This window comes from Triticum aestivum, chromosome 6B (genome assembly GCF_018294505.1).
Source record: "Triticum aestivum cultivar Chinese Spring chromosome 6B, IWGSC CS RefSeq v2.1, whole genome shotgun sequence".
Lineage (NCBI taxonomy): Eukaryota > Viridiplantae > Streptophyta > Magnoliopsida > Poales > Poaceae > Triticum > Triticum aestivum.
Window position 1 is genome coordinate 2,316,595 of NC_057810.1, and position 13,183 is coordinate 2,329,777.

The 13,183-nt window shown below is 42.3% G+C and overlaps 1 protein-coding gene across 5 annotated transcripts in view; it reads right to left on the reverse strand.

Annotated features, from left to right (window-relative positions):
- The window catches only part of LOC123135347 (putative callose synthase 6), a 73,036-nt gene that overhangs the window by 58,875 nt on the left and 978 nt on the right, over positions 1–13,183 (reverse strand). For 4 of the 5 annotated variants that reach the window (XM_044554379.1, XM_044554378.1, XM_044554377.1 and 1 more), the window contains exons 3-5: positions 4,019–4,134; positions 3,743–3,924; positions 3,193–3,293 (exon numbers count right to left, since the gene is read on the reverse strand). In XM_044554379.1, the coding sequence (XP_044410314.1) occupies positions 3,193–3,293; positions 3,743–3,924; positions 4,019–4,134 (399 nt within the window). Of the gene's footprint in view, positions 1–3,192; positions 3,294–3,742; positions 3,925–4,018; positions 4,135–13,183 lie in introns of those variants that run through there. The other variant, XM_044554380.1, reaches the window with a different exon arrangement.

The following is a 13,183-nucleotide window of genomic DNA, read 5'->3' on the forward strand; positions in this document are numbered from 1 at the left end:
GAATGATGGTTGGGTAACTCCTAGAGCTATCATATATGGTGGTAGCTATGACCTGAAAAATAAGATAACTACCTCCATGCTATAGTGATAATTGTAACCTATACAACACGGGTTACTAGTTCATTTTCATGGTGATAACATACCCTTAGTGACGGTGTCCAGGACTAGGGGGTACCAACCTAGTTGGCTCACAGTCCATGGGCGGAGCCTACGGCCCACCATTCTCTTAAGGAAGGGCTCCAGAAGCCTTATATTTCAGTGTGATCAAGATGGACATCACCGAAGACTTGATGTACACTCCAAGATTTGCATCGGCCTGGTGGCATGTTTAAACCTATATTGGGAACCGACCATTTGTAACCCTAGAAACCCCCAGTGTCTGTATAAACCAGGAGGTTTTGTCCATAGGAGCATGATCTCAATTACTCCCACCTAGCCTTACGGTTAGAACACAACTTACAATCTCGAGGTAGATCAAGCTTGTACTCGACACACAATCATCAACACAATCAAAGCAGGACGTAGGGGACTACCTCTTCGAGAGGGCCTGAACCTAGGTAAATACTTTCTCCTTCGTCCCCTGTTACCCATAGATCCGAGTTCCACAGCTCGGGACCCCCTACACCGAGGTCTGCCAGTTTTAATACCGACACTTAGTAGATAGGTAACTATCTCAGCGTAATAGTTTTAACTATGACCTAGACATGCTAACCATAAAGATAACTATGCCATCACTATGGTGCGCATGACTTACCAAAACAACAAATCAACAAATCCAGTTGGACACACGACAACCATAAACTGGTAGCACCCAGGAAAGCTCTTCAATCCACTCGATATAGAAGTCATCTAACCAACGACAATTGCTACATAACAATACAACTAATTAGTTATGCCATGTCCAAATATAGTAGTAATGCAAGTGACAATGCAGTGAATAACAACCAATTTACGATAGGTCAACAGATGCAAGTATACTACTACGGAAAAAGGTCATTAGACGCATCCCTCGAGGACGGTTTTGATCCACAGAACTGATCTGCATGTAATAACCATAACGCAGGTGGATTTGTTTGCATCGGAGGTGGTTAATGAAACAAACCGCCTCTAAAACTCATAGATGCGGGGCCAAAAAACAAAAGTGCCTCCAAGAACTATAACCCATGGGTGGTTTTGTATTCAAACCACCTGTATCTAAAAAATAGGCCCATAATCCACCTTTCAACTGGACTCTACCCAGCACTAAACTCCATCACGCGCTTAATGCGGCCTCCCTCACGAACGGTAAATTATGACAGCAGCTTCCCAGGCTAATTTCTCTTCCCTATGATTAGTTTTTTAATAATTTAATTCAGATGTAAAAATGTGTACTTTACTTGCTTCTGCCTTCCCAGTCTAATTTCTCGACTAAGAAATTTGTCTTGTTGCTCAGTTCACATGATTTAGGTATCTACCTTACCTGCTGATTTTATTTAGCAGGTTTTGGCTTAACCATTGGCAGAAAAGACAGTGCTGGATCTGTTCGCAATAGCAATGTCCCTCTGCAGCCAGAAGCACAAGAGTTCAAGGAGCTTTGTCTGAAGTTCCCTCCATTTGTATGTTGTTATCTTTGCCTTTGATCGTTCATAAGAAATCATAAGAAAGTTCTCTGCTCAATAAACAAAATGTACATGCACATAATAATCGTTTATTAATGCTCATAAATTTCTATTTGCTGCAATGCACTTTATGTCATACATCGTCAACCATTCATTTATATCTTGAGCATATGTGTGTTCTGCATATTACAGGTACTATGGTTTTGTCTCTCAGGTACATAAGCAACCTTGTCATATAGGATTTGTTAAGCTTGCTACTACATATTCCAGCCTTGATTAGGTTCTCATGTGTAGCTGTCTTCTAGATTTGAGCCATTCACATGGTTTTTAAATACAAGCCACCAAGTTTGGTATATACACTTTCTTACACATTGCATTTCATTTACACCTGCAAGCCAGAGCAGCAGATGCACAACGTGTTAATATTTAGCCTTCCACTCTATATTATCCCAATTGTTATAGAAGTATTTGTAAATACTGCAAGTTAAGCTACTAATGTTCTTGAGTCAAACAGATGGAGAATTGCTGCCTTTGTGGACTTAGTCTTGTCTTGGTTTCGTAGACCTTCATTTTATTCTATAATAGATGAAACTTTGCTGATGTGGTGATTCTTCTTAGGAACTTACATTTTCCACTTATATACCTCTTCATGGTTTAGTTGCATCCGACAATCATCTCATGTTATGATGCATGATTTTAATGTACAGGACACGAAAACATGGTCTAGTCAATTTCCCTAGAAAAGAGAAACGTGTGAGGCACAAGATCAAATAACTCGGGTGCATGATTAGAAATCGTAAAATAAGTAATGGCTTCAGTGAGGACTTCAGTTGAACAGGTTCAGGATATAAGGCATGCACATTGAAAATAATATGCCAAACTCACTCATATATTGAGCAGGTTACCTAATCAAGGAATGCAAAGGAAATGATGTACATCTAGATGAAGGGTGCAGTTACCTTGCCCATATATTGCTGGCAAGACCCAACAATCAGCCCTATACTACGCACATAGCGGTGCCTCTTGGGCACCGATGGGGATGGCTCCGTCGGTGTTTTGTTGATCGCCTCGCCATGGGGATAGGGGTGGTGATGGAATCATCGACAACATATCTGGCTGAGCATGTGCTCCGGCAGAGGGAGTGGACAGCGCACTGTGTGGTAGAAGATAGCGGCAGCTCGCCTAGGTTGCAGAGTAAGATGATGGCAGTAACTCATGATGGGTGGAAAGCGGGCCGGGGGCAGACAGCCACGTGTGGAATGGAAGGCTGTAGCAGGCAACAGTGCCACCGATGACTGAGATGCACGGTGAAGGATTGAAAGAAGCGGGGAGACAAAATAAAAAAGTGAGCGTACACCAAGATGCTCACGCATTCTCGAAATAAGCCAGCTACCGACCTCCCTGAAGTTTGAGTTTCCTCTGTAAACTTTTTCTTTCTTTTGTCAATATATCGAGCATTGGAACAAATACGAGAATAAAACAACTGACCATTTATAAAATTAAATTCTTTAATAAAATTTCTTGTGCCGGACAAATTTATCATAAGTAGGTTTTGGAGCTGGATGCAAAGGCCGAGAATTATCTGAGTGCATACCTTCTTCAGACTATGCAGCAGATGGGTTTTAAACTGCAGAACTCCATGCTCTCTTGAGTCTGGATCCATCTTGTGCGCCTTCTTGTAAGCAGTAAGCCGGCCTTGTTCAGCATGCACGATTATTTATAACTAGACAAGTCAGGTGGAAACAGAGGCACAAATAGGGAGCTAAATGAACAAAAAATTAGTACCATGAAAGCCATGGTCATTCGCCGAACCGGAGAATATGGAGCCACATGGTAAACTAAATTGAGTTTTTATATGACAAGATCGATATACATAGGCAAAAATTATCTAACCATATATCTAATATTTTTTTCTTAATTTTCCTTGTGTTACTGTCATAATTTGGTTTCTATTAATTATAACTCATCTTACGCATATGCTTATTTAGTAAACATCATCTTAGAGAAGAAGAAAAGTTGTATGGTTGAGCTTAGATTACTATTAGCTTCTTGGTTTGTGTGTAGCCAGGTGAAAGTGGAGATAGAAGCAGCGTGAGTAGCATTCAGTAAGTAGTACGCAGGTGCAAAGTAATTAATGGACTGACAGAGGTATGCGACGCGCGGGTTCTCCTCCTCTATCTCTTTGGCCGCTTGGAGAATAGGAAAGATAGGCGCGAGGGAGGCTGGCATGAGCTCGCCCTTTCTGTCCTCACTGTCCTCAAAGTTAGGTGTCGCAATCATGTCATATAGGACGGATGCAATCTGATAGTATCGAGCCATCTCGCCCCTATATGTCATAAATAAAGGAAAGATGCATAAGCTTACGGATGTCCTATTTATATACAAATGGATGGTTAATGCAATGCAATGGTCATGCTTACGGGTTTCTCTTGGGTAAATCGTTCTCAAGAAGATATTTTCTGCAATATTCCTCATACAACCTCTTAATCTCTTCTGCATCATTTGACGCGAGCCTCCGCTGTGTCTCTTTTTCATCCTATAAAATAACAAAGATCAAAGATGTGGAGGCACATGTATTAGTACTTTCAAGACCAGCTGGAGAATTACAAACAACCCAGAATGGCTCTATTAAGATTTATATTTATTGTTTCTACATCAAAGCACTTTGTTGTAGATTCTTTGTTTTCAAAAGGACAAATTATATGACCCCTCGCTCAACAAAATTTCGCACGAACTAAGATAGACTAATGGTTTCAGGATGCTATTCCAAGTTACTGGAAGCATTATTTTTTCGAGTAGTAGGACAAGCCGTTACCAGTAACTAGATGCATGGAAGAACAGCCCCAACCGGTACCTGCCTTGGCACCAGTGTTAAAATCACTAGTTCTGAGTCCTCTGGCTAGATGGCAAATGTTATTGCACGTGCATTAGATAGACAAAGGCAACAGCGGCACACTGGTGTTCAGACCCTTCCCCAGGCATAGCCATAACATTAAGGCTAACACGTTTTAGCAAAAGGACACGACTACACAACAGTAGCTTTTTAGATAGCTTAACCACATAATGTCGCCCCAACCGCTGACTCCACTAACGACTGTATGGACTTTAAAGCGAGCCACCTAGCGCCTGCCAAGTGCATGTGAGCTAGCAGCGATAAATATTTTCTCAAAAGATTACGTGTGAGCCATTATGTGTGGCGGGTGCGACCTGGCACCCGTCACGGCTACCTTGGAGAAACAGCACTGGCGGGTAACTAAACGGGCCGCCACTGCTGAAGTGACAGCAGTGACGGGCATTTCCCTGTACCCGCCACAGATGAACTCCCTTGAAGGTCCGCGCTTGGTGGAAAACACTTGCGGCAGGCAGCACGGCGTGCCCGCCACTGTTCTGTCAGGTAGCTGTGGCGCACATACCGTATCGCCCGCTACATGTATCTTACGGCCACTCGCACCTGAGTAGTTCAAAAATTCTAAATATCTTCTATGGCGGGCAATAGTTGCCGCCCGCCACATGTATCGCCCCCACATAAAATCCTCAGCTACGGCAACACTAAGTCAAATCGGCTGCTATTCTATCCCCTCTCCGGCGTTCCGCCACTTCATCCCGTGTGGTGCGTCTTCTCCCGCCGTCGTCTCTTCCCATCGCCGAGCCCGTCTGCACGCTCTCCCGCCGGTATGTCCGAATCTCACTCTCCGCCTTCTTTGCCACTAGGGTCAGGGCTAGGGCGCTGCCGCCACCGCCGCTAGGTCTATGGGTAGGGAGCGGCCGCCGCGACCACTGCTAGGGCTATGGTTAGGGTGCAGCCGCCGCTGCACCGCCACGGGGTAAGATTAGGGCGCCGGCCTCCGCCAGTAGGGTTATGTCACCGCCTTTCGGCTCTTCAAGTATGTCGCCGCCGGTAGTTCTTAACAAGTTATGTAGGTTCTCATGTATATATACTTCATCTTATTATAGTACCTTGATGTATCATGAGTTGAGAAAATAGAAATAAAAAAAGAAAAAAGTGGCCTGAGAACTTTCGTTAAGAAAAGAAAGCTTAAATATGACAAGTACATTTGCTAAGTAAGCTGGACATGTTATACATTATTTTTAAGGATCCAAAAATGACTGCCAACGTTTTGGCGAAACATTGATTAATTTCCATTTTGCCAAAAAATTTAGCAAAGGTCATGCCGAATTTTTCCATTCATTTTCACCCTTTTTTAATAATAATAAGTGCATCATATGATTAATACGGATCATGGTGCTTCTAACATGCCAAATATGCAAAAGTAGTTCTGCTGACAGCTTGGAAACTGCAAAAGGAATGCGGGAGTTTTTTGAATGAGGGGTTCAAAAAATTAGTGGAAACTGTCTTTAACTTCAGAATACAATTATAACCATTTTGCAGTCATTTAATGTCATTACCACTAATTTGGTTGGCATTTTACTTTACTTTTTATAGTGTATCCCATGCAACGTACGTGTGAAATACAACAATGCAATGGGTGATACTTTGCTCGTCAAGGATGATAAGGGGTGGTCATTTCAAGATGAAGTGAATTAAGGAAAGCAAATAACTATCATCTGCAGTGATGGGTGGATGAAGATCATTTCAAAAAATAAGTTGAATGGGGGAGAGTTTGTAGCATTTAACTTGCAAGGGTGGGCCAACAGGTTAAGGATTATCTATTTCTGCAACCAAGATGATGGGGATGGTGAAGATGATGAGAATAGTGAGGGTGGTGACGATGATGAGGATAGTTATGATGATGAGGATGATGATGATAGTCATGATGAGGAGGATATCGGTGATGATGAGGATGACAGCCAAGAAGATGAAGATAGTCATGATGATGAGCTTATCCATGACGTTGATGATGACCAAGAGAACAAGGATAGTCAGGATGATTACGATGATGTTCCATTCAATTCTCCAATTTTTTATCAACGAATGAAGAAGCTTACGCACAATGAGAGGAACAATCTCTTGGCCATCCTACCACCAACTAAGAACTACATTGGTGTGCCCCTTGTGCACAATTTAACCAAGACAAACATCATGAAACATGTCATGGTAAGTTCTGTATTACTTCCTCTCTTTTTTGTTCATGTAACACTAACATTCTGAGATGTCTAACATTGTGTGATGTTTCTATTTCTAATCACGGTGATCTTAGAAATTACCCCTGAAGATGGTTTCCGGCCTGAACATCCCTGTTGTCGGCTCTGCAGGAGTATGCCTTGAAGCAGGGGCTGTCACCACCTCCAAGTACAAGACCCAAACTGATGGACACATATCCTTCCATGAGGTCGGCTAGGGGGAGTTTCTGACGGGATAGAGACTAATGGTTGAGATACCAGTGGCAATCACGCTAAAGAAAAGCCGCCAGAACAAGTGGCAGATGATGGTTGTCGTTGACCTCATTACAAATAAGTGGCAAATATGAACATTTGTAAGCTCATGATGGATGTGGTACTATGATGTTAGTGTATTAAGTGGAACAAATGTGAACCTTTGTCATTTGTTCTTATAATGGGATTATGCCTAGTTCAGTTAATGCTATATACTATATAATTTTGTTAGTTTACTCTTTATAATCATGTGTACAAATTCCAGCACAGTAAATTCATGGGAACAAAAATCTATATCAATGGCCAACGCTATATGCTGCCTGCCACAACTACATTACACTGCATTGGCGGGCGGCGAGGCGTGGCCGTCACTGTAGAGATTCTACTAGTGGGGGCGAGCCCCCGCCACTGATGCCATTATAGCTGTGGTGGTAGGTCACTGAAAGGCGCCCCAGAGAGCCTTGCCCGCCATTGTTGGGCTTTTCCCAAGCCGCCACTGCTAGGCATTCCTGTAGTAGTGTGGTAAAGAGTAACTAGGATCATAGGGTAACTAAGTCGGTGTCACAGTTATAGCTATAACAAGAATAACTAGGTAACTACATGAGTGCCATTGGGGTAACAGTAGAATGAGGCTTGGGTAACTACTAGTATTATCATAGATTGTGCTAGCTATAATCTGGACAACTTGATAACTATATTAATGCTATGGTGGTAATTGTAACCTATAGAAGTTGGTTCTTCGTTGTCGCGGTGATAACTATATCCTTAGTCAATAGGTAACTAACTACCTCGACATATTTGCATAAACTATATCCTACAGATACTATGACAAGGATAACTATTCCTTCATCGTGGTGTTAACTAATTACCAAACAATGACTCAACCAATCTTGTTGGACACAGGGGGACCATAAATTAGTAGCATAGAAGAAAGCTCTTCAATCCATTCAACATAGAAATCATCTAAGCAACAAAAATTGCTTCGCTACCCATCAACATATCTAATGCAAGTTTCAAGGCAGTGGAATTAACCAGATATTTATGTTAGGTTAGCAGATGCAAGTACCAAGTCACTAGTACAGAACCAGGCATTAGGCCCCTCCCAATGCTCCACCTTGTACATGTGCTAAGGTTGCCAACTAAGAAAAAATATGATGTGGCATGCTAGCTAAGAAGAGAGAGAGAGAGTACTATGGTGACCTCAGGAAGAAACGGTGCTAAGCACAAGTACCGAGGTGGAAGCACAATTCCGAGTCTACATCTAATTAAATGCATGAAGCTTAGCATCCAAAAGCATAGCACCTATGCATTGGGGCCTTGAGTTGCTAAGGGATTTAATATCCTTAGCACCTTATCTAAGCAACTTTGCCTTGGAAGAGGTCTTAGAGACACCCCTCAGAGACAGTTTTGACCCAAGGTACAGAACCGCCTACAATAACCCTAGCGCATGTGATTTGTTTTCCATTGGAGGTGGTTAATCAAACAAAGCCACCTCTAAAAATCACTAAGTCGGGGAAAAAAATGCCTCCAAGAGCCATAGCCCATGGGTTGTTTTGTATTTGAAAGCTCCCCCTCCTAATATTAGACCAATAAGAGCAACTACTACTAGAATGGTGAAATTTGAACCCTATATCGACAGCAACCGGTCACCCCTCATTTCTCAGCTTCTGCAGCGATCCCCCTCACATCACACCTCAACCCCCCCCCCCCCCAGCCCAATCAATATTACCCATGCGACATGTAGATACTTGGGCACCTAACTTCGTAGCCGTTAGATGGTCAAATGATGTATGACGCTGGTGTTGATTGAGGTATTAGTTGATAAATCCATTAATGTGATTTTATATGACATTAATCAATAGGTATGGTAAGCATACGTGCATGCATCGCAACTATTTACGATTAAATAAATCCATAGTCCTAAATCCATTATATATTCGAATTTCAAAGTATGAAAATGTACTTAGGTATGTCAATAATACCTAATAAATAGTACTTCCTCCGATTCAAAATAAGTGTCGTAGTTTTGAACTAATCTTAGTTCAACCTTAGATTAGTTCAAAACTACGACACTTATTGTGGATCGGAGGGGGTACATGTTATTGACCTATTAATATTTAAACCATAATTCATGGCAAAATATTTTGTTTTCACAAACACAACAATATAATTTAGCTATTCTATTCCTCAAGTAAAATACCTTAGTACATCTTTCTCAGGTATATACACATAAATTTTACTTCAGGGTATGTCATGTCGGGATATGTGCATATAAATATTACATTGGAGTACATGCACATAAATTTCACATCGGGATATGTACATTTATCGGTACGTATGCACATATTTCAAGTCAGGGTTTGTATATTTCTGGGTATATGCAAATAATTTCCCATCGGGTTATGAATTTTTTTCGTATATGCATATTTTAGGGAATTTGCCTATACACTTACAAATATATTGGTTATTGTCAAATTTGGCATATTTGTAACTATCTTCGTTTGCGGGTACTTGACTATGTCACACTCATAGCTATATAATTTTCTTACAAAACTGGGTATATGGTTTTTGAAATGTGATATATTGTTATGTCACCTTTGATGGGTATGTCACATTTGTATAATTTTGGAAAATATATTTGTGGGCATTCAGTACCTTGGAAATACGACAATTGATGGTCGATTTTAACCATCTTACAAAAAACATACAATAATACGTCATCCACATAACAATGCTCATGTATTTATGCTGAGAGGCATGAGATTGAAATTATCCTATGGAAGAATGCGCACATGGATGATATAACATGCATATTTTTGGAAATTAATCAACTGAAAATTAGAAAATGGCGTGATACGTGTTTGGTAAGAAATGAATTGTCATGGAGGGTATAGTGCATACATATAAATTTTGGAAAGTGATCTAATTAGTGACATTGCTTAAACTAATGGGTTGGAAGAAAAAAATGTGGATGGGAAAGAAAAATCCTACGGTCCTATCATTTGTATGTGTGTGTGTGGGCGTGCTCGTGTGCGTGGCCAAGGATGAGGATGCCGCACTTCACCATTTTCTCTTCCGTGCCTTCCCCTTGGGGTCTCCAGAGGGCTAGTAGTACTCTTCCCTCATCGTAGGCGTCAATAACCGAAGGGGAGTCATCGTTGTTGTTTGTCATACCGCTGTCAAATGACAATGTGAAGATGATCCCGGTCAAAAGTTCTGCGACTCGGTCCTACTCCTACAAGAGGTGGGTGGCCCTAGCTGTGCCGGCCGCCTTCTCCAACGCGACGCGCTCAGATTCTCCGATGTCGAGTCGGAGCGCTTTGGCGTTTTTGCACGGAATTGCCTCACGTCGAGCTTCGCCGAAGCCAGCAGTCGTGAGATGATTTTGCGAGGAGGCCATCCATCCGGTCTTCCGGCGGCGCCTCACAACCACCTCGTGAGGAACCATCCTCCGCCGCCCTCTTCGCATCCCGCTGCATTTCACAATCTGTGGACTGCGCCACCTATTCGGGCATCGTCCTCTACATGCTAAGGGCTCGGGCACGAGGCCACAAGGCCGTCGGGAAAGAGTTGGTTCTGAAGGCGACGGCTCTAGACTGGTGGAGACTGTGATGGAGCAGCACGATTGGCCACATTGCGTCTCCGACCCACATGGGGCAGCTCGAAGCTCAAGATTTCGCTCATGTCCATTTGTTACCGTTCGAGCGCGACACGTAGCATGAGGTCCTCGTCATCGAATTCTTGTGCAACACGGCATCTGCGTTGCTGTCTAAGGGGTCCGTCCTTCTGCCAGAGCCGGTCGTTGAGAGTGGATGGGATGGGAAGCAGAGGGGTGGGGAGGATACAAGAAGGGGAGGGTACAGGCAGTGGTCCATAGTGGGAAGTGTGAGAGTGTGAACTAGGATTGTGTCCAAGGGTCCGACCTGGCAGCCGCGTTTGGGTGTGTATGCCCCCTCCCCCCCCCAACAGTGACCGGGTACTAAATAAGTGAAGAATTAAAATCATATGAATGCTAGTGTTGATATATTTAAGAATGCATTTTATACACATGTGCCACTATTCCTTTCTTAGCAAAGAGAACATGATTGAAAAAAACAAATAGTATATTTGACTGTTAAAAAATTAAATACACGGAATTGGAAATATCAGATTTTTTAACTGGCCAATGTGAGATCGTGGAATGATGACTTCATCATTTATTTTATCATTTATTGACGGGTGTTCTAAGAGACGAAGATGGTCTGGCCCTAATCATGTAGTTCCACTGCTTTAAGCATAAGTCTTTATTTGTCTAGAGAAAAGTATCAATTTATTGATGATGACTGAGTGGTAATTCCAAGTTGCACAATCCATGCTTTAATTTGCTTTGTTTGTTGGCTTTCACTTCCTTCTAAGTACATAGTGAGGGTCATGCTATTATGCTTTGTGATAGTACTTACTTTAGCATATAGTCCTTAAAGCTGTAGAAACCAAGATATGTTCCCTTATTATAGTACTCAAAAACACCTAGAACAAGATGATGCCCCGTGCGTTACCATGGGAACCGTGTTAAAATAAATGCGCCTGTTAGTGCTTATAAACAACTAAAACAAATTAAAATACAACTGTAAGAGTGCTTTCAATTTACATTCAAAACACATACAACGAGAAATCATTTTGAATTGATGATAAGGTCACACCATCTTTTAACAAAAACGTGGATCATTAACTGTATAATTTTGCTCCAAGTGTCCAACAAATATGTAGTTCGTGTCGACACAAATTTAATGCAATTTTTTTAATTGTGACTAACATACATGACATGATTCCATGAAAAAATACATGCATGATTTAATGAGGTGGCATGTTTTGCATGGATAGATTAACGCAAAATATGTAAATTATTAGTACATGCATGCATTCTAATGTCACATGATTTTAATCGGATGGCTAGATATAATTAAGGTGACATTGAAGCATGCATGTTGAGAAAAATCTAGTAGTGGGGGATTGCTATTTAGATATAGTAGATCATTTGTTATCTTGCTTATTTGACATGTTCAAATATGCCAAAAGATGAAATTAGTGAAAACTTGGTGCGCTTTTTGTGCATGTTTAGTCATATGAAATTATCAAATTGAATTTCTAGATAAATGGCACATCTGACATCAGCATTTATCTACTTCTGGTTCATGATGTCATGTGAAATGTTTGATATAATTCGGTGCTGCTAAATTGTTGATATCACGCTATTTGTATTTTTGCATGCCTGACTACCAAAAATTTAGATGTTATCGATCGTGAGTGTTAGAGTTCCAACAATCAGTATCTGAGTGAAGTTCAAGATTTGAAGCCGCGCTTGCTCCGGGGTGATGACCCTACTGGCGCCTTGGGGCAAGGGATATAATCGCTGGGTGGTGCAGTGACGAGGAGAGTGGACAATAGTCGTTCGTGTAGCAATGCACGAGGAGGATCGGATGATGGAGCGACAAGGAGGAAGTCTGCAACTTGTCGTTGGGAAGGTGGCAGAAGAGGTAGTTGATGGGAGTGATAGTGCGATGGACCGGTGTTGGTAGCCTGGAACTCATCAATATCATCGTCTGTGGGAGTGCGAATTAGCTCGTCTCAGTCTTCTTTGTGTTTGTGAGTTGTCATCGTGTCCATGTGCTTGTCTCTGTGCAGGGTGTTTTGTGGGTCATGCCAATGTCTTCAAGGGTACTGATGGTGATGGCTCCATTGGTGATCAGGCGACGGCCTCGCCATGAGGAGAGCGGTGGCGATGGTGTCATCGATGATGTATCGGGCTGAGGAGGCCCTCTTGAGGAGGGAGTGGCCGGCGCACCATGCGGTAGGTGATAGTGCCAGCACGCCTAGGTTGCATAGTAAGATGATGGTAGTGACTCATCATGAGTGGAAAGGGGGCCAGGGGTGGACATCTACGTATGGTAAAGAAGGCCGTAGCCGGTAGCAGCGCCGCAGACGACTGAGGATGCACCACGAAGGAGGAGAAGGGGGAGACGTGGTGTTTGGGAGAGAAGACTCGAAGTGAGCTTACCGGGTGACGCACAGGCGTTCTCGAAATAATCCAGCTACCAACCACCTTGAAGTTAGATTTTCCTATATAGACTCTTTTTTTTTGTCAATGTATTGAGCAGTGGAACAAATACTACTCCCTCCGTTCCGATTTACTAGTCGTGGTTGAACTGAGACCACGACGAGTAAATCAGAACGGAGGGAGTAGAACAAAAGCACTGACAGTTTATAAAAGGATA